The 22,641-nt window shown below is 40.8% G+C and overlaps 1 protein-coding gene across 12 annotated transcripts in view; it reads left to right on the top strand.

The window, feature by feature from the left end:
• PATJ (PATJ crumbs cell polarity complex component) overlaps nucleotides 1-22,641 on the top strand; it is a 150,872-nt gene that overhangs the window by 94,493 nt on the left and 33,738 nt on the right. For 8 of the 12 annotated variants that reach the window (XM_077928676.1, XM_077928675.1, XM_077928677.1 and 5 more), the window contains 5 exons: nucleotides 1,724-1,815; nucleotides 12,010-12,082; nucleotides 15,532-15,624; nucleotides 20,421-20,492; nucleotides 21,927-22,041. In XM_077928676.1, coding sequence (XP_077784802.1) covers nucleotides 1,724-1,815; nucleotides 12,010-12,082; nucleotides 15,532-15,624; nucleotides 20,421-20,492; nucleotides 21,927-22,041 — 445 coding nt within the window. The remainder of the gene's footprint in view (nucleotides 1-1,723; nucleotides 1,816-12,009; nucleotides 12,083-15,531; nucleotides 15,625-20,420; nucleotides 20,493-21,926; nucleotides 22,042-22,641) is intronic. The other 4 variants (XM_077928678.1, XM_077928674.1, XM_077928673.1 and 1 more) reach the window with 1 other exon arrangement.

Below are 22,641 nucleotides of genomic sequence, written 5' to 3'. Positions count from 1 at the left end.
AGATTTGCTTATTATTACTATGCTTATATCCCATCTATCCTCCAAGGAGCTATAGTAATATACAGTTTTCTTCTGTGTTATCCTCACAAAAGCCCAGTGAGGTAGGAGAGGCTGAGAGACGGTGACTGGTCCGAGAATAACTCGGTAAACTTCATGGCTGGGTGGGGATTTGAACCGAGGTCTTTCAGGTCCCAGCCCAGCAGTCTAACCAATAAGCCGCACTGGTTGCATTCTACAAGCATAGATCTATACTTATGGTTGTTACTGGAAATGTCTGCACCCCAAAATCCAACACTGAGGCACTCAACAGCTGTGTTGAGTTGCCAACTTATGACTGTCCAGTAGTGCCAGCTCAGAGCAACTGTTAGAGCTTGAATAGACTGAGCACTGGTATGATCTAGCAGGTAGGTGTTACCTTGCTGTTCACGGGATATTCATGGCATGGGTAGATGGTAGAGGGTTTCTAACTTAATTTGGAAAATGGACTGTAGTACACAGCTTAGCAATTTGTGGCCACGCATTCCAGCTGATAACAATTGGAGAAAAACAGTTAAGTTGCTTAAATGCACATGTTTTGTAAGGGAAAGCTCAATCTTGCTTCATGCGGAGGGCTGCCTTCTTAACATGGAGACAGACTTCTGTGACAGTAGGCAGATGGAGGTTAGCACTGCCTATTTTCGCCCTTCATGCGTTTTTGCACAATATCTTCCTAAAATGCAGTTGTGCTTTAAAAAGACTCCTGTAGAATACTGATCTGAGCTTCTGAAAGGGAAAAAGAGTAATGTAAAGTAAAAGTCTGATATGGTTTGACACTGTAATAGGTTCACAGGAAATGTGATTTCTACTGCCTCAATTCTACAGTGTGTGCAGTTTCTATCTCTCTTTCATTCTGTAGCTTTGTTTGAAGTGGTAGACAATGCAAACTATGTTAATGCCACTAAACTTAACTCCCAAGGTTGTTGTGGCATAATTGTTCCAATTGATAACCAGCCTTGCCCACATGGATAGCTAATGCCAGACTAAAAATGCAGAATGCGAATATAAAATACATAATAAAATGAAAACAAACCAATAAGTCTCCTCCCATAAACACGTTTAGCATTTAGAATGTTTTCTCTGGTTGAAGAGAATTTTTTTCGCCTGGCACCTAAAGATATATAATTAAGGCACCAGGTGAGCCTCCCTGGGGAGAGCATTCCACAAATGAGGAGCTACGGCAGAAAAGGCCCATTTTGCTACCCTTGGACCTCTCATGGGAGAGGCATGATTGTAGGATCCAGGTCAGTGTATATGGGTAGGGCTGGTCCTTGAGGTATTTTGGTTCTGAACCGTTTAAGGCTTTATAGGTCAAAACCAGCACTTCGTTGGGTTCAGAAACTAATTGTCAGCCAGTGCTTCTTTCTTCTTCTTTGGTGTTCACTCGTAGCGGAGTAAGATTGTCTTCCATGAATACGGTCTTAAAAGTGTGTCCGTAGGTGATTGTGGAGGCCAATTCTGGATCCACACGTCCTTCCACAGTGGGGAAAAAATCAAGCAACACAAACAATCCCTCCTTGCCTATTTCTTTCACTTTCTCCTTTCTTGCTATTGAAGATAAGCTTCATAAAAGAAGGTTAGGATATTTCCTTCAGAGTTATTGATGGTGTAATAAAATTAGAAAACAATACTTAACCTTTTGTTACTGTTTAATTTGTAACTGTCTCAAATATTCTTCATAAAACAGATAAATAACCAGATCTTGTATGGAAGAAGTCACCAGAATGCTTCTGCAATCATTAAGACGGCACCATCAAAGGTCAAGCTGGTATTTATACGGTAAGAATGGCATAGTCATTAACTCTTGTGCTCATCATTAGTGGCCTGAACTTGGGGGAGCTGCAAAATGAGAAAGATTCAGTATTCAAATGAAATTGAGGGCTGCTGAAGTGTGCTCCATTTGTCACACAGTTCCCTTTCTTTCATTTTTCCCCCATGATGTAACCTCTCATTCTGGTGGTGCCCTCATCTGAGTCTACTGAAAACTGATATGTCAATGCCTCGAAATTAAATTACTTTCACATTTTAGCAAGTTATGGAAGACCAGTGTGATAGATTAGAACAGAGCATAAGGTGGTTTGGTAGAAGGCAACCCAAGTAAAACAGAGCAAGCTCTTCTTCAGTTTAACGGAAGATCAGACAATATTAAGCTAACTGGATATTGTGTAACTTCCTTGAGCAATTCAGGATCCAAGTAGGAAGGGAAAACAACTAAATGAAAGCAGACTCTCACCCTTTTCATATGTATTTCATGACTGCAAAAGCAGGAAATTCTTCTCATATAAGCCAAGCCTGATTCAGAGGTGGTGAAGCTGTGGCTCTCCATATATCACTGGACTCCAACTTGAATCGTTCCTCACCTTTGACCACACTGGCTTGGGTTAATGGGAGTAGGAGCATGGCTATATCTGGACAGCTACAACTCCTTAATCCACTGGTCTAGGCCATATGTCTGGCTTGCTGTGCGGAAATAGAGAGATCCTGGAACTGGAAACGACATGAAAATAGCCTGACACTATGAGTGACGCGGAATTATCTAAACCTAATTCAGTACACAGTTGCTCCAGTTTGGAACAGAAATGGGGAAACTGCAGCCTTTTGCCTAATTTCATGTGATTGGGGGGAGCCCAGGGGACAGAAAGTGGGAGGGAGAGGAGAAATGAGGTTGGGGGAGATGAAGAAGGTAGAAGGAGAATGGTAAAGCCCTCTGTGGTTAGTTCAGGCCTCTGGCAGTAACCAAAGTCCCTCCCTCAGCAGCCCATTGGACTTGAAAGAAGGGGGAGAGAGAAGTCAGATGGAGAGAGGAAAGGGGGGGGGGCTCTGCCTACTGCAGCCATGTGGCCCCTGACTTTAGCCCTAAAGGGAATGCAGCATTCAAGAGAAAAAAGGCTCCTCACCCCCAGTCTGGAGACTCCTTGGATAAAATCCACAAGGACAATTTGTGTATGCCATTTATTTGCCTTTGTTGCCATATTTTGATTATTACATATATCCATTCAGTTAAAAGCAAGGCAATCAATGTACTCTAGCCAGCAGGTATAGTGTGTTCAAAAGAAGGTTTCCATTTCCATGGCCTCAGCTGAATGGGGAATTGTGTGCATAAACAGGTCCTGTGCAGGCAGCTAACCTTTCAAATCAGGTAGTTGGGGTTGTACACATGGAGACCTTTCAGAAAGACCCCGTCAATCAGCTGTTCAAGGAGAGGCGCAGGGGGCTCATTTTTTAATGGTTCCCTCCTGCTTCTCCTTCCTTGCCAAGAATCCGGCTGGTGGCATTTTAACCTTTTGAAAGAGCTCCTTACAGGTGGATCTGCTACTCTCATTTATGCAAGCTCAGTTGGGTTGGTGCATTAATGTCTATGCTGCTGGGTGGTCCCAGAAGTGAAAAGAGAGCACAGGAGGCCATTGCCTAGCAACTGAATGACCAGGTTTGGTTTTTTAATTTGTGTATATTACACAAGCAGAAAGGAGGAAAGACAAGGTAGCATTGGCATGATACGAGAGAAAGCAGGTGCGAGAAGAGAAAGGCCTGCTGACCTTAGGAGTACATCTCTCTTTAGCTCTTGCCCTTGCCCTTCCAGTCCCTGGGCAGCTCTTTAAAGCAAGGAAAATAATTCAAGCTGGCAACAAACAGGAAAGCCAGCATTTCCTCATGGGCAGCCTGTCCCATTTCCTCACCTGAGGCAAAATGGGAGTTGCCCCTCCTGCCCCTCTGCCATGCCCCACTTCCGCTGCTACCGTGTCCCAGCTCTCACTGTATTCGGTGGGAGCCAGGGTGCTCCTCATAGTGTTGCCACTCACTCAGCTTCTCCACCCAGGGGTGGGGAAGATGAGCAGCAACGCTGCATGCCAGAAGTTCTCTTGAACTTCCACTGCTTGAGGCAGGTTCTTCACCCCACGCCATGGGTTCTAGGAGTGAGTGGGGAATCTGAGGCCTGGTAGCCAAATGTGGCTCTCTAGGCTTCTATCTGGCCCTCTCCTCCACACAGGCCTCCTCCCCAAGCCACGCAAGGAATGTGTCCTTGCTTGTCTGGATGGAGAGGCGCATATTTATAAACCTCTGACTTTTCAGTGGCTGTATAATCGCTTGCCCTGTCTGCTTTTTTGTCACCCATCAATAACATGTGGCCCTCAGAAAGTTGCCCCCAAGGGGATGTGGCTTTTTGGCTGAAAAGGGTTTCCCCATCCCTGCTCTACAGGATTGGAATCCGGCTTCGTTACTAAAGCCATGTTTTGCTTTTACTGCTACAATAAGCTTTGCTGACTGTGTGTTCAGTTCAGCTTTTCGCATACTGCCTAATTAGATTTTAGACCTATGGCTGGGACTATTGTTTTATTTGATCTTTTAAGAAGGTAGAGTGCCCAGCAGATTTTTAGGTGAAGAAAAACGTATTTGTGACATGTTGGTTTGGATGTAATGATGCCCTGGTGCAAGTGAAAGATGCTTGTGTTTGTGTGGAAATGGAGAAGGAGAGAGAAGAGCAGGAGGTCTCCATTTTCTACCAATTTTTGAAAGTGCCAAACCCTGTGCTGAATCAAACACCATTCTGAAGGGTCTCACAGACCCTCAGGAGAGGTGTTCCAGGAAGATGAGGGAATGCAATTAGACAGGAAAGTCCGTTCTGCTATGTGAGAATACCACTAGCAATTCTTAGGATCCATGTTATTATTATTTGGCCTTTGCTGATAGTGTGACTGGGGAACAAATGGCAAACTAGTTGGTTGATTTACTGCAAGGAAGACCACTTGAGGACTTTTGTCATCACTTTGGCTGGTAGCTAAACAGCTCACATTGCAGATGGGATGCCTCATCTGTGGAATGCAAATAGGTCGGCTGCCACGGGCTAAAGGTAGCATGATGCTATTACCTGATAGATGTGGAAAGCATTTTTTGAAGCATAGTTTTGTATATGACCTGGTATGACATTTTGAAAGAGACTGGGGAAAGAAATTAGACTATACATGAGAGGCATGGGAATATGGTGTATGGAGAAGAAACTGAGAGGTGAAATATTGTAGGATGTATAGAGGACTTAAGTTCGCTAGGAACACCAGCCAGCCAAACAAACAATTAAGCATGTCCTTTAATCTCTCCCAGACCTTACTTTTGGCTGATCTATATCACCGCAGGCATGAACTTACTAAAAGGCTTCACTTTACTCTGCCCTTATCACATCTGTAAGGCAGGGATATTAATACTGGCTTAGCTTACAGTGTTGATGTAAACACCATTGGGACAATTTTGTGAGGAGGCTATAGCTGTATGTAAAAAAACACCTTTTTTAAAGCAAGCTTTGATGTCCTGTGGCAACCAACTACAGAATTAACATGGAAATGTGTTTCCCAGTTTTAGGATTTGAAACTATCACTTGTTCAGATTCTCTCTTCTTAGTTGGATATTATGGAATGGTTTCCCCCTCAAGGCAAACAGATTTAGTTTGGCTGTGGCATGTGCCAGTGACTGTTAAAATCTGTTGCCTATGCAGTTAACATTATGATTTTCTATTACATGTTCAGCCATTAATCAGATTTTGCAGTACAGTATTCTGAAAACCATCATGGACCAGCTATTTCTGTAGATGCTTGTTAATTTTTAATGCGTATTTTATACGTTTCACGCTGGTTTGTAGCCAGAGTGGTAGCCTCATCCCCATCTCAGAATTGGGTTCATCTATACTGGTGATCAAGAGTGAAAATGAAACACCTCCATCCTTGGTTTCTTGTGTAGTATAGGTCAGGGGGAAATTGACATCCGGGGGAGGCAAGACGATTTTCCCTATGGGCTTGCTTCACAAGACGGAAACGTCTTGCAAGTTTGTTTCCTTTTTCTTAACACCGTTAATTGTGACTTGACTTCGAGGAGCAACTCATAGAACGCGGTGTGGTAGCCTTTTTTGAGGTTTTTAAAGACTTTGGTGATTTTTGAAGCTTTTCCAAAACTTTTCCGACACTGCTTCGCAAGACGAAAAAAATCGCAAGATGACAAAACTCGCGGAACAAATTAATTTCGTCTTGCGAGGCACCACTGTATAAGCAGTGACTAAATCTATGCTCCATATACATTATAAGTGAAAATCAACCTTAGAGTCACTGTGACTGGATCTTAATGTCTCGATAAGTTTGACCATATGTGACTATGGTTGAAGAGCAGACCCAGTAAAATGAAAAATTAGTTGTTATCCTTGGCAGTGCAAGGCAACCAGAGGAGATTAATGATCTTGCTTTCAGCCTCTTACTTTTCTCAGTTACTGAAATTAAATGTCGTGTACAGCAGCTCACTCTCCATTACTTAATTGCATTTGAAAATGTGTCTGGGAAAAGCTGCTCAGACGGTAGAAAAATCATATATGAAACTGGATCCAAGTGGGGGTGGCGATTGCCCTGCTCTTCAAAAGATTGGATTGGTTTATTTAAATAAATATAAAATGGGGCCAATGATAAAGAATGGCTAGTTTTGCATAGGAATTGCAGTTCTCTTTTCCTCCCTTCCAATTATTTAGACAAGAGTCTAACAGATACTTGAATTTTACATCTATATAATATCAGTGCTTTTTTTTCTTTAAAAAATGTTTACTCTCATTTTGACTCAGGAAAATCACCATTTTATAGTTCAAATTGGGGGAAAATAAATACATTAAATGGACAAAAGTACAAAGATTCACAAAATGTTTAGGGGTATGCGTACCCCCAGAAAAAAGCACCATATAATATTATATATTATACACACACATATATAAATAGCCTTTTAGTCCTAATGAGGGCCCTCAACATAAACATAAACTTTAAAAATAAACTGGGTTAAGAACAGAACATAAAATATCTTAAAACCAGGAGGAGTGGAATCAAACCTTTATATATCAAAAGGTGTGTGTGGGGGGGAGTTTTGTCCTACTTGCCTTAAAAGTAAAGCAGTTCATAAATGAATTAGATCTCTTAAGAACTCCTCTCACTACTGATGGTATAACTCAGGAAGTTTTAGGAAAGGAAGGAGGCAGCTGCAGTGGCTAGGGTCGTGGCAGGGGGATTTCAGTCTTCTCCCTGACTCAGGAAGGGCATTTCAGCAGTTTTGGGGTTTTAGCTGCTCTGGAAAGAGAGAGTGAATCTCCACGTTGGAGCCACATGTATTCTCAGCTTGATTAAATCAGCACTATAAAAATTGATAATAGTCACTTGAGTTCAGGTTGCCTCTACCATTATAAATTTCAGGTACGAAAAGTACTTTTTGTGAATGACAGGTCTGAAGGAGGCCTAAGGACCATTGTGTGTGGTTATTTGTTCAATTTTGTATACTTGTGTGTATTAAAATGGTGTGTACTTGGTTAGCCCCAAGGTTTTGTTTTGTTTTTTGTAAACCACAAAACTCTGATCTTAAAAGAAACTCTTTTCCTAATGTCTTCGGTACCTTAAGCTTATTAAAGCATGGGATTGCCACTCTTCCTTGTTTTGCTTGTTTAGATAGATGAAGCATCTATCTATTTAACAGCTGTTAAAATGTAACTTTGAAAAATGTGACATGAATTGATAAATTCCAAGACAATACGTGGAAATCTTAGGATTTAAATAATAACAAACCAACTATTGTAGATAATTAACAATGTATTCATTATACAGATACGTATGGTCTAAAATACTGAACCACAGGGTATAATAATAGCTGGCACTTGTGATGATAAAATAGGCAAATGAGATACAGTTAAATTTGAGAATATAGGCACTTGGATGCAGAGATCTGTAAAGCAGAGCTCCAGCAATAGATGGAAGGGGTTAGGGGAGAAGTGATTTTCGCAAGATGTCCCTTTTCCCTGCAGTCTGCTGTGGCCTTGAAAAATCTGCTCTGGAGAATTGACATACCATCTGCAACGGTCCAGGATGTGGCCTGGGGACTGAGAGGAGGAAGAGGAATTAGTAAAAAGTGCCTCCACCATCCCTTCTGTCGGCAGAAGCCTCTACCAGAAAAATCCTAGTCGCTTCAAACAGAAGGGACATTGCCATTAACTGAAGGATTCCTTCTATTTGTGGAGGATCTCCAACTGGATCCAGTTCGAATTTTAGTTCCTCCTATTTTCTGCTCTGTGGCAGGCCACCTGCTTTGTTTGCAGAATATTTCCGGGTCCTGTCACTGGCATCTTCAGGTAGGGCTGGAATTTACCATCTGAAATCCTTGAGAGCTGCTGTCAATCAGTGTAGATAATACTGAGGTAAATAGACTGACTTTGTATAAGGCAGCTTCTTGTGTTCCTGTAATTCTGAAATAAACCCTATGTATTCCATTGTATTATGATCCTTTAGCTGACATGCATATTCACACACTTTTCCTAGCATATTTCTTTAAATGAATTAAAACCTGGGACTTTTTTATGGGGGCTTTTCACACTTCCACCTGGAGATAAACTATAGCATTTGGTGTCTGTGATCATCATTTTACACATGGGAGTCACAAACTGATTATGAACTTGAGAAACGTGCATGTGGAAATTCACCTTTTTTTTTTTTTTTACTATAGTACTACTGGGAATTGAAAGGCTGTGGCAGATGGTTGCGTTTGTGCTGAGTTTTTATTGTCATGCAGTGTAATTCCAACATTGTGTTCAGGCCCCCTCACTGGCCTGCTTTATCGTGAAAGCGAGGTTGCCATTACTTTCCATTGTAAAATAAATATATTCTGTTTTACAGCTGCTGAGATGGTAGTACAAAAGTCCATTTATTTATTTTCTGTGGTGCCGTTTAAAACACGCCATTACTTTTGAAGCAACCTCCTTTGAAGCAGGACTAAAGTTGTGTTGAATATGTACGGTCACAGCAGGAACAGATTATGTGCGGCAACCTCTTTTCACCTAGTTTTCTTTCTTTCTTTTTCTCTTACCTCAGAGAGAGTTGCTTTATATGAATAAAAATTACCATCTCTTTCTAAAATTGCCTATGGTGCAGATTTAATGGTGATGAGGAAAGGCAGGTGGCAGAGGTGTGCTTAAAAATTGCTCAAAACAATGTCAAGGATCCAAAGGGCACTTGAGGGTGGAGTTACTGTGCAGGACTTCTTTTGGAAATGGCAACCCTGCATTGTATTGTCACATCATGCGTTTCTCTGTACTCAGTATCATTACTTTCAGGACTGGGGAAACAACTTGTGTAAGCCTTCCTAAACATTACTGTGCAAAGGTGCTGCACTGATATCTAGTTGCCCCCTGAGGCACAAGCTTTTCCAACAACTCCCCAGCCTTTAAACTGCAGCTCTTCACACTCCTTCCCTAAGATTAGGAGAGGCTGGGGAAAGGGAATAGCTTTGCTGTATGTGCAGAACTCGCCGCAAAGCCTTCTTGCTGCCTAAATCAAAAGAGAGGACTTTTATAGAATGTCTGAAGTTGTTTCACTGCTTACAGATCTCCTCATTAGAGGCTGCATCAAGTGCTGCAGATGCTTTATGCTGATTTCCTTGTTACTTGTGCTGATTAGCTGTTTTATATATTTTTTTAAAGAAATTAAACCCAACAACTGGCAGAACCTAAATTGGCACCAGACAGAAATTACCAGGGGTTATGGAGCTTTTAGATATGCTGATTAATTCTCATCAGCAGGAGCTACATCATAATTGGTTTGTATGCTTGGGAAAACAAAAGGAGCTAGAAAATTGCTGTTTAACATGCTAGACTGTTTTAAAGGGAGGTTCTTGGAAATGTGAAGTACAGCTGAGTATCATTTATCTGTAAGAATATTCTGTGCACTTCTGTATTGTCATTTCTGGCTGCCCAGCCCATCAAGTTTTGTGCTAAACAAGAATATGAGAGGTTGAAAGTAGAATATTGATGGCCTTAATCAGAAACTGTTTCTATCAACTATATTAGTACATCACTACAATGCTTCCCCCCCCAAAAAAAAATGTTTAGGGGTACTCTCATTTTCCTACTCATATTGAAATACTGCCCCTCATGAGATTCACAAAATGTTTTAGGGTATGTGTACCTGTGCGTCCCCCCCCCCCGAAAAAGGCACTGCATCACTAGTTATTTGAAGAAAATGCATCAGTCCTTGTTAGGCCACTTGCGGTGGCTTAACATGGCAATCCAGTGTGGTATAGTGGTTAAAGTGTCAGACTAGGACGTGGGAGACCAGGGTTCAAATCCCTCACTCAGTCAGGCAACCTTGGGCCCATCACAGTCTCTCAGCCTATCTGAGCTTGCAGAGTTGTTGTGAGGATGAAATGGAGAGGGGAGAACTATGTACCCCCCCTTGAGATCCTTCGAGGAAAGATGAGATATAAATGTAGCAGCAGCAGCAGTAGTAATCCTTTTAATTTACAAAGTTGTATACTTCATTTAAAATATTTTTATATGTTCTTCATTACAAATACAAATCCAGAAGGGCTTACAAATCAAAACAAATCCAGATGCATCGTACTAGTACTATAAACAATGTGGATAGTTACAACCAGTCAAATAAAAAAAATATATCAGTGCTGGTACTTTAGGCCGCCAAATACCCATGTCTTCAGCAAGAATCGAAAGGTTAAAGAGTAGGCCTCATCCATATCTCAGAGGGCAAGGAGTTCCAAACTAGGTGCCACCACTGAGAAGGCTTTCTTCCCATGTTGCCATATAGCTCAGCTAAGAAGGGTTCCCCAGCAGGTCTTAACAAGCAGGCAAGTATAAACAGGATAAGGAATTCTCCCGGGTGTCTATTCCCCAGATTGTATAGGGTTTTGTAAGTCAATAGGAGTACCTTGAAGTGGTAACATATAGAGAGTATATTTTCTTTCAGAATTGGTATTGCGTATTTGTGACAGGACACCACAGATATAAGAGTGTAACCACCATATTTTGCACTATCTGAAGCTTTCTTCAAGAACAGCCCCACGCAAAGCGCCTCCAGTCTTGAGGTCTCTTGTTTCGCTGTGAGCTTCTGGAAATCACAAGCGGGGTGTCTGCTGTTGACCTCACATCCTGCTTTTTGACTTCCCATAGGCATCTGGTTGGCCATGATGAGCCATGGGCCTGGTCCAGCAGGCTCTTCTTATGTTCTTATGTACTTTGGCAAGGCCAAATGTGGTAAAAGGCACTTCTTGCTGCAAAGGACACTTGAGCCTCCAGTGATAATGGCTCTGATGGCACTCCCAGGTCACATGCCAGTTCCTTCAGCGAGAGTGCAACCTGTCCAGAACAGAAAACCTCCCCGATTTCCAGACCTATACCTTATCAGGATTTATATTCAACTTATTGGCCCCCCTTTGACCCACCTCTGTATCTAATCACCAGTCCAAGACCTGCACAGCCTCGACTGGCTTAGTTGTACAGAGAAAGATAGTTGGGTATCATCAGCATACTGATCACACCTCTCTCCAAACCCTCCAATGTGCACTTCCAACAGCTGCAAATAGATGTTGATATAAAAAATTACCGTACAGAAAATTGATGGGAGCATAGCGTTCTATGTAAACGTTGCAAGAGAGAGCAGTATTGAAAGCACGGTTGGAAATAGCCATTGGCAGGAAACATAAGCAGGAAATTGATGTGCCTCTAGGTAGGCCTGTTAAAACAGTATGCTGGCCAGCCCCACTGGGCAATAGCCCTAATCATGCTATAAGTGGTGCTGGGTTATTTGCATGCAATTTAAAATATGGAAGCTTTCCAAATTACAACGCATTTCCAATGTGGTTCTTAGTGCTAAACTTCTTGCCCCCTTGTTTTAAGCAAAATAAAGAGACAGATGCATTATTTGGTCAGTATCTAAATGCCTTACATTTTTACAGGGCTATGTATTTTATTGTGCTGAAGGTGCATTTTTCTTGCTCTTGCTAAATGGATCTGGATCTGGTCAGTGCATAGTTGGGAGCCCACCCTGAAATTCTATGTATGCCACCTTAAAGGAGGATTATAAACGCAAGAGATAACTAAAATAACCAATAAGAGAAAATGAAGATGTTTTTGCAGTTTGTCTAATGTATTGATTCCCTCTCTTCTCTCCTTTGCTCGCTTTTCAGCAATGATGATGCATTTAACCAGATGGCTGTTGCTCCTTTCCCATTACCCTCCAGCTCCCAGTCTTCCATTGAGGTAAGATACTTTCTGATTAGTGTTTCCTAAATGAAAGCAATTAATCATAATTAGCAGATTAATATAAACCATGGCATTCATCTAATTAAACTCTACAAAAAAACATTCAGCAGAAGGCCAACAGAGCATGAATTTCCCTTCATAATGCAATAACTGGCATGGTTCACTGTTGTGCACGTCTGTTTGCATTTTTTCAGTGATGTAAAATCAGCTCTATTTAAGTTTGAAACATTAAACACAGAGATGAACTATGCTGAAAACCTGATACCTGAAGCACTTTTCTCTCCCAAAACCAAGGACGGAGCACTCCAGTTCACACAGGGGCACCTTCAGTGTTTTTTGGAGTGACATCCTTGGGTCTTGTTGATGTATATGTGTGTGTTAAAGAGCATAATGAGAATAAAGGGGCTCGCTGTGTAGGTCAGCACAACCTCTTTATATGAAGTCCTGAGACAAATAGACAGCAAATTCAAATGATACAGTATAGGTGTTGTGGACTCCAAGCATCTACTTTGTCCTCTCACAGCTGCATTCTGTAGAAGCTCCTCATAAACAATTGTCTTGTCCATCAATACCACCTGGGCATTGAGTCTAGGAACACATACCTTCTGAGACCAGCACTCCAGAAAGGGCCAAAGCCTCCATAACACTGCCTTCAGAAACTGTTCCAGCTAGGCAGCCCAGCAAGATACAATGGCTGATGATATCAAAAGCTACAGAAAGGTTCAGGAGAACTCACAGGGTTGCACTCCCCCTGTACATTCCCCTATGTAAGTTATCCATCAAGTTGACAGCCATATCTTTCCTAACTCAGTTGGAAGGCAGGCTAAAACAGATCCAAATAATAATGAGTTTCGTTCAAGACTGTCTGGAGTTAAAAGGCTGCTACTCTCTGCAATACCTTTCTCAAAAATTGTAAATTAGTCACCAGGCAAACACTTGAATCCAAACTCTCCAGCTCCAAATTAGGGTCTAATTATCACTTTTAATGGATCATGCCATCTATTAAAACAGGAACCTTCTATCACGTTGTTAGAGTCAACATGACATTGGAGATAGAGAAATATCAACAGTGGTATTCCCTTGCATGCCAGAGCATCAGGTAGAACTTTTCATCTTGTGCAGAATTGAGTGTGAATTTTCAAGGACAATGGAAAGAGTTTCACTTGTACTTATTCCTATCCGAACGTAACAACCATCGTCAACAATAGAAAATTTTTCCTCTGGGCTTAATGAATATTAACAATTCATGGATTCATGGATCCAGAGGTAGACCTTGCATATGTCCATAGAAAATGCAGCTGTTGCATGTGCCTACAAGCCCTCTAGGGACGTGGGTGGCGCTGTGGGTTAAACCACAGAGCCTAGGGCTTGCCAATTAGAAAGTTGGCAGTTCGAATCCCCGCGACGGGGTGAGCTCCCGTTGCTTGTTTCCTGCTCCTGCCAACCTAGCAGTTCGAAAGCACATCAAAGTGCAAGTAGATAAATATGTACCGCTCTGGTGGGAAGGTAAATGGCATTTCCATGCGCTGCTCTGGTTCGCCAGAAGCGGCTTAGTCATGCTGGCCACATGACCCAGAAGCTGTACGCCGGCTTCCTCAGCCAGTAAAGCGAGATGAGCGCCGCGACCCCAGAGTCATCCGCGACTGGACCTAACGGTCAGGGGTCCCTTTACCTTTACCTTTACAAGCCCTCTGTCTCCAAATAGCGCCATCCACAGCGCAATCCAGACAACTGGAAAGCCAGGGAAAAACCTCGGTACATAGCAAATAATTCAAGAAAATGTCCCAAGCTACAAACTGCAGGTCACGTTTTGACCTCTTCATACAACTACATCTGGTCTTATGCCAACTTCACATTTGAACCTCATTGAGTTGCCTTTGGGAAAACCACCATTTTGGACAATGGCCAGTTTCTTCCAGCATCCATTGAAAACAAAACAGTATCTGACTCACAGAGAAAGTAGGTTTCTAGAGTCGGGAAACCCTGGGATTGCTGCCAAACTTATTTGGAAGCCAGGCCAAAAAGATAGTGTATGTATATTGGTGAAATATCATAATATGGAATTCCAGAAGTTTGATAATGAGCATCTATTATTTGCCTTTTGTTTTGACTTGCAAGCCCAATGATTATGCATGGTTACTTTATAAATAAGAGAAAAGATTTTCCTCCTTCACATTGGTCCATGCCCTCTTCAAATACACTTGTTCTCATTTTTATTATAGAGTTGATTTTCTATCATAACCCAGGAGTAGTGTGTCACTTTCTGGATAATTACTGTTTCCCTGATTGAATTTTTTTTAATTTTTTTTTTTTGCGCTGAATTGATGTTCCCTGGTATTTAGTCAAATATTTCCTTCTATTATCCAGTTCTTCTGCTTTAGTTTCTTTGTGATTTCTCACTCCATACTATTTTTTTTTCCAACTTTGTGTGTCTTTTATACCCAAACAACATTATTCTGGTAATGACTTGGTGAAATACCTAACATTATGCAGTTGCACAGTTTAATCATGTTGCAGTACACCAACGGTTTTTAAAATGTTACTAAAGATGTGGGGTGTGCTGGTGTTCTGTGCCCTGTGTGTGTGTGTGTGCAGCAGAGCAGATTTCACAGGGATAACTCTAGAAAGTCTGGCTTTGAAGGCTATGGATACTTTCCAGTTAACTTGAATGGAAGATTTCATCTTCTGAAAACCTGTTATTTTTCATTTCTGTTATTTATAAGCTGCCTTTCAACCAAAATTGGTTCCCAAGGTAGTTTACAGAATTTTAAAAACTTACATATATTTTAAAAACCAACAAGTAAAAACTTACATATATTTTAAAAACCAACAATAGAACTTCAGGCAGAAAACTAAACCATAACAGCCAGTTAACCATTGCTGTTTTATTAAGAGTTTGAGAGTGCACAGAGTGTGGCTCATTTGATGCATGTTCAGGATCTGGGATTTATTAAACTTCCCGGGAATCTCAGCTTTCTTTCTTTCTTTCTTTCTTTCTTTCTTTCTTTCTTTCTTTCTTTCTTTCTTTCTTTCTACTGAGACACATTTCTAACTGTTGTGCTGGTGAAAATGTACTGTACGTGTGTTCTCTGCAAAGGAGTGAAAAACCAAAATACTCAATGTTTTGTACCTTATTCTCTTCCTACTGCTGCTTTTTGGTTCCTAACCTCTATACAGCATGCTTTTTGTGGGAAATGTGCCATCTAAGCCAAGGCTGGGATTGCATTGAAGTGACAGAAAACAAGAGTGATCTGAATGGTCATATGTGGATATTTGTGTTTCCAAAGCCTTGTGGACTATAGCCCAGATGACCAGTTGAACACTGTTCATGAAAGCAAGGCTGATTTGTTGAGTCTCCCTCCAAAGAAATATATTCTGTAGTTTTATTGTTAAAATCTTAAGTGAAATTCACATTCCTAAATTGAAAAACAAAACTTTTTCACCAGGACCACAGTACCACCGAATCTGCAAGTGGTGAAGAAGATACCAGTTGGGAATTTCTTACAAAAAGCTCAACGGATGATGTGTACACTAAACTAGTAAGCATGCGCTGCAAGACATATGCAAATTTCTTTACAGAGTCAAGGTTCCAGTAAGGGGGGGGGGGACTTGAAAAGGAAAGAGAAGCAGGAAATGACATTGGTGCAGTTTTGCACACTGTACAGACCAGCCCCAAAGAACAGAGAAACTATAATTGAATTTTGGTGCCCTATATGTGTGTTACAATTGAACCTTGGATTCTCATATTGGGACGGGGCAAACAATCAAAACCATAATACTTTTGGTGAGTGTAAATTAGACAGAGAGGGTAAACTGATGTCAAGCTGGCACAGAACCATGCATGGCATTGAGGACCATAGCTGTTTAGAGATCTTGCTAAGTCCCTCTTTATTTCCACTCACTCAGATTTGTATTTTCAAATGTATAACTATAACTGCTAGAGCTAAAAACTTGACATTTGAAAAAGTTAATGAACTGTGAGATTCTCAAGATGATAAATTCAGTCTCAATTCTCAATTCAAAAAATGAATTCTGCTGTTCTGAAACTCACATCATCTCAACCCCCACCACACACCCCTCTGCTAATGAGATCTAGCATAAAGTTCCTAGTAGTGGTTTGATAATGCCGTTTATTCCCTGTGGAGAATGTTAGAGAAGAGAGAGAGGCCTGTTGACGGGCCCTTCTGCATGTCCAATGCGGTAATCTTGAGAGGCTTTCCTTCAAGTGCTCCTGCCAACTGAGGTGAAGTGGTTGGTTACCAGAGTGAGAACCTCCTCAGTGGTGGCACCCTATTTGTGGCATTCCCTGCCTGCCCAGAGAGGCCTGGCTGATGTCAGTATTGCTATCCTTTCAATGCCAGGCACTTGTGCACTCTCAGGCTTTTAAATGTATTTGTCTTTTTAAGGTATTGTTGTTTATATTTTATTTATTCGCTTTATTATCTCATTTTTGTGAACTGCCCCAGAAAATTTGCTGAAGAGTAAAATACAAATATTTCAAATAGATGAATTCATCCACCTGGCAGTCAGGAAGAGTGGCACACATCTGTTCTCTGGTAATACTGAGGAAATACATTTTTACATGGATGCTTGAGTGCCTCAGCTGCTCAGCATGCCAATATATTTCAACTGCTTTCTATGTCAAAGCAACTTAAGACAACCCAATCATGCTAGGCATGCAGTTATGGGTATTTTGTATTTATGATTTAAAAGAATAGTATAAAATTCTTGAGATTTCAGGAAGCCTTTGTATGTCGGTGTTCTTTCATGTATTTATTACAGCTATTTATATCCCATTTTTGAGGCTGCAAATCCTTTGACTGCTGCTTATAAGTAACACCAATGTGTATTTTGAGAAGGGGAGGGGTGAGAAATGAGCAGTATCACCATAGAGCAAATTATAAGGAGGATTCCTAGTAGGCAGCTGGTGGTAGATAGCCTCATAAAAGGAGGAAACAGTCCAGCTGCAACAGGACTGGGTTCCTGATATTATCTCTGGCTGCCTCCCTTGCTTTTCTGGAATCCTTCCCACAGGTAAGTTGACAGTAGATGGCTCTGTGGGGGAAGGTGCAATCCAGCGGGAACTGCAGCATGCATTTAATGTTGTCCCTCCCCACAGGCCAGTTTGTGCCAGTTGCCCACGTAGCTGGAGCAGCCTGTGGAGACTTCTTCACCTCTCTGTCAAGCTCTCTTCCCATTTGACAGATTTTGATCCAAAGGGTTTAAGGCCACCCTCGAGCAGGACATTGGTTGCTTGCACTGTGGCACACAATGTATGAGAAACTGATTGACGTGTCAGTCTCTAAATACCTTGATGAGACTAAAAGGAGAATAGGTTATAGAGAGTAGAGAGCAAGCCATTTCTGCATACCCCTGTGTTTAATTTGTCACAAACCCTTTTTGAGACTAGTAATAGGTTACTGTTGCAAGTCTTCAGCTACCTTCTGCATACTAAAGTTTTCTGCAAATGGAAGTGGTTAAAGTACAGCAAAATGCTTTGGATTTATTTCCTCAACATATCAAATATCCTAACATTAAATTTATAAAAGTACTCTTATAGAGCAGCTATAAACAATAATTAGACACAAAACAATTAAAATTATGGCGGCACAGCTGACCATAGACTGGTAAAACTGGAGTTAAATCGATGCCTGGGAGACTTCTGTGTTTTAAAAGCTTTACCTGTCACGAGAAAAGGATGTCAAGCTGCTCACCACTCTGGAAAAAAATCAAAATCCAGGGTGAAAAGACCTTCCCTCTGGTCTACATTTGTTTTACCTCTGACAGCAAAAAGGGACTCGAGAAATGAGAGTTAGGCTAATAGCTACAGTACAAATGCCTAGAAATTTACTATGTAGGCTGGTTTTTCTGTTTTCTTCCTCTGCACACAGCCTATTTTGCATTACTATTCGAATGTTGCCTTCTGAGTGGCTATATTCAGACATAACATTAAATTTTAAAAAATCAGTTCCCAATCTTGAACATTTTTGTCATAATATGTTAGCCTTTTATCCATAATCATAATGGGAAAATATGATGGAATCAAGGATCACAAAGTCTGGCTTCGGGAAGCAGTAATTTATGTGAAGCTGGACTTTTCCATTGTTGGCTTGGGAAAGTAAATGTTCCCTCCATGCTGGTGCAGCTTGGACTTTGCATAGGTGGGTAGTAGGAGCTCTATGCTCATAGGGGCTTGAAGAAGACAATAGAATGCTTGAGGAATTTGACTCTACAAAAAAATATTGATCTGATTTGCACCTCTCTCTCCCTGAATTTTATGAAACAGTTTTCAGCTGAAACACACACACACACACAGTGATAACATTTTTTTGATGCATTTATCACAAAGTGTTTTGATTGCATACATACTTAATTACAAATGTTGTGCAGTTGTTGTTTTAATTGCAGAGAAATGTGGAATTGGGATGGAATGGATTTGGGGCTGAACACAGACAAGCAGAAACAGATCAGAAATATAATGATCTATTTATCCCTAGCAGCTATTAGAAAAAGTCCCTTGCAGGCTTGGGGAACCTTATGGCCTTCCAGATGTTAGACTCTGACTCCTATCAGCCAAGTCACCATAGCCAATTATCAGGGTTGATGGAAGTTGCCAAAGGTTTCTCCACCCTGGTCTGCTGCTAGTCTAAGGCATCTGTTCTTGGGTCCTTTAAATTGTAAGCGATCACCTTCAAAAGGACCCTGAACTTGTACATGCAGAGACAAATGCAACTGCAGCTTTCATTCACAGTTTATATGATACTAGAAGAAATGCTGTGTTATGTATTAAAAGTGACCCAAGAAAATGTTTTGTTACATTTTGAAGGGTATACCTTTGGTGCATTGCACAATAAGCAAGTGATTTTAAACCTTCCGTGTTGACTTAACAGGGAAATAGCATGAGTGATAGCTCCAGTGTGGTTTTTAGATGTGTGTTCTTACTTTGCTTCACTATACATACAGGGTAATCAAATGTTCTGTTCAGCAGGAGGCTTTTTCAACTTGATCACTATTAAAGCTGAAAGGTGGGTGTCCTTGAATCTGCCCTACTGTCAAGCATCAGCTGAAGTTGATGGCTTCAAAGGAGAGATTCATACTAATATTTCCCAATATTTCTGTGACAAATAAAATACTGATGAGCACACAAATCCAGTGGGGTGTTTCTGTTTTTATTTTTCAGCAGCATAATCTGTCTCTTTAAAATAAAATCATGTGTAATACAGTATTGGAGGACGCAGCTGGCAGTGTGTGGGAAATAAATGTTTGAAGGATGTTTTCCTCATGGCATCTTTGCAGTATTTCAGCTCAGCCATTCCTCATAATACTAAACATCAATTTTTACCTTATCTGCTTTGTCCCACTGTTATGATATTTTTTAAAAGCAGGTGAAAAATGATGCTTTCGTTGGCAGGACTTTTGTTTGAATAAGCATACTGTATTCAAAGTCTGGAAGTTATGATATGGTGTCTCACGTTGTGCTTCAAAAATGGGTGCAATTTGCTTATTTTGTGAAATAAGAAAAGCCTACTATACACAAGCTACTACAAAATTGCTATCCCTTGAACGTTGGAAGTCTACCTCAGCCTCCTTTAATGTCTGATATTTCACCAAACATTTTTTACAAGCTTATTTTCTGAACCATAAGGGATAAATGGGTGTTTCTGTTATTCTTCTGCAAAAGGTAATATCTTAGAATGACAAAAACAAAATTCACTTATTAAAGGTGTAACTGCAGAAGCACAGAAAATATCACAAACATGGTTATCACATTTAATCAGACAAATTAGTTATATTTAGGTTTGAAGAATTAAAGGTAGCATTTTTTGCAGTTCATCTTCTTTAAGTTGTGCATTCTTGTCCTTATTGAGGCATCTGCATTATAAGCATTTTGTGGTAGTTTTCCTACAGACACAGTAGCTGTCTAGTTAGGGTACTTGGCTGTGTTCCCAAAGCAGTAAACTGGATTTTGATTGGTCTCACCCTAAATGGCCTTTTCTCAGTTTGGCCTGCTGTCTAAGAAAATGATGACAAGGTAGGCCTTCAGGGGGACTTAAATGTAGTAAGAGAGGTCTAATCTTAAATGAGCCACATGAAAAAGTAAGCAATATATTCCTAATTCTATATGATACTAAGCTTCACCTGAAGAGCGTTTAACACGGACCAGTAATCTATGTGGTCTACATGTGCATTGAACTGTGAATTGAGTATTTCAGTTTGGGACGATTTATTTCAGGGAATGAGGGCTGCGATAAAACAGGTTACACTTGAAAGTGTGTATCTTTGCACAGGTCTTTGCTTACAGATAAACCTTTAATTTGGGGGTTGTTTTTGATAGGATGTCGGTGCCAAGCTTGACAAGCAGGTGATAGAGAACCAGCAGATAACAGCAGAGCAACCTACAGAAAATGTATGTATTATACTCCAAATGGTTTCTTACTCATTTATTTTATTATTAATAACAATTTATTATTATTCTTATTATGTATATGTGCGTCTGGTTTAACAAGTTTCTCAAGGTGATTTACAAACTTAAATATAAAAATGACAGAGAGGAACAAACAATGGAAGAGAAGGTTTTAAAAAATTACAAACACCTAAGCTCTCAATGACTTCATCTAGTTCTTAAATAGCACTGGAGACAATGCAGTGCTCCATGGCACCACATAGGTCAAAAGCGAGTGGGGGTGGTGAAATAGGAGATAAGGTTGCAACTGTTGCAGAACCATGGCCCCAATCTCTCATAGATGGTCCAGGAAGATGCCCTCCAAAGCTGGTATGAGGTTGAGGAGGAGCTGCAGCATAGTGCTCCTTTTCCCTCTCCCTCATCCATCCATGTAACGAAGGCTGATTCAATCCCAAATCTGGATTTGAAACCAGATTAAAATGTCCCCAAATAATGACTGCAATCCTCTTGAGTAGGACCTTGCACCCAAAGGCCATATTTACAGCTGGACAGTAGTTGTTTGCTATTTAGTTCAGGGTGAGTTTTCCTTTCAGGGAAATGCAAGACATTTATCACACCCTGGGCTCACCCATTCATGCCCCTTCATGCCCCTTCCATCTAGCTTTAATGAGCCATGAAAGGCAAGGGTGAAGAGGGCACATCCTTGGGCGCTTACTCCCAAGCATCTGGTCAGTGTCATCAGGCTGCAAAACCCAAAGCTGATACCACAAAGCACATCTGACTCAGAGCTGCATCAGTTACGGCATCTAGCTCACTACAGAGGTGAACAGCTTCTTCCTCAAAATGCCCAGCAAGCAAATCACAGAGGGTTTCTGGGGTGTCCTGGGCTCCATCACCAATATAAGTGTCAAGACTTAAGAACCGTCCTGACAAGCTCCATTGCAAATGGTTGAAAGACATGGCAATAGAAGCAATGAAATGGCCCCTCTTTGTTGCTTTTACTACCACACAGTAGGTAGTACTGTAGGTACAGTAGGTACAGTTGTGGGCTCTTGTAGCAGACCTCTTTTAGCTCAGAAAAAGTACACTTTTATTTAGTTTATAATAGCAAGCTTTTAAATGACCTAGTAAAACAGCCAGAAATAATAATGGAAAACATGGAACTGTTGTAAAACACTTTCAAGATTTTACCAAAGCTCTTAAACTTTATGGTAAATAATGTTTCAGTAGTATGTTCTCTGACCGAAATTTTTGAAATTGCAGCATCAGAGGTAAGTAGATTATTACTTCTAAAGTTGTTAGATGTTATTTTACGCTCCCCACTTCTGATCTACATAAAAGATCTCTGTACTGTAGTTTCAACTTCTTGTTTGGGTTTTAGGAGGCTTAACAGTTCAATGTCTTTGATTTATCCCCCCCCCCCCTTTTCCCTTCCAGTTTCGTAACCAATTAAAGCAATCAAAGTCTTCAGCAGTAATCCCTATCAGTTTACACAAGATATCCTTGGCTCCGGCACCTTCTTATTCTCCAGAGACAGAGTTCACCAGCAGAAGTATGAACTTCTTACTTCTATCTGAAGAATACCTTTCATTCAATACCAAGCTTTTTAGCATGATAATAGCATGCAATGTTTTCTTTTCTTTTAATTTAAAAGTCTAGATTAACAGCTACAGTGCCGTTTACTTTTACATGCAATTGATTTAATGTATTTTTTCTTAGAACATTTCATGTAACAAACCTGTTTTATCTACCACCTCACTCTGCTGCATGGAAAGACCAGGCGTTGTTGTCCTCCTTCACTCATAAGAATGATGCATGAGCAGTATAACTGCTGAGATCAGGGCTCAGAAATTTCAGCCATGCTAATTCTGCAATCACCAAAATTCCATAATGTATTAATAAAAACAGAGGTTGCCACAGCTGAGAATTGTGAACTTCTGTCACACTGCTTGTATGAATAAACCAATATTATGAGTAAATAAACTTGTCAACAGCAGTGAAAAGCAAGATCTTGACTGCCCTTCAGGTAGCAGAAGATCCAGAAGAGGATCTGATGTGTGAGTGTGAGCGAGCATGTGTGTGCAGCTAGATATAACAAGTGCCCTAGCTTATCAGAATGGTGTGTCACCTTCCCTAAACGTTAACTTGCATG

Source organism: Podarcis muralis, chromosome 5 (genome assembly GCF_964188315.1).
Source record: "Podarcis muralis chromosome 5, rPodMur119.hap1.1, whole genome shotgun sequence".
In the NCBI taxonomy this organism is placed as follows: Eukaryota; Metazoa; Chordata; class Lepidosauria; order Squamata; family Lacertidae; genus Podarcis; species Podarcis muralis.
This window is presented reverse-complemented; position numbering and strand designations above follow the sequence as displayed.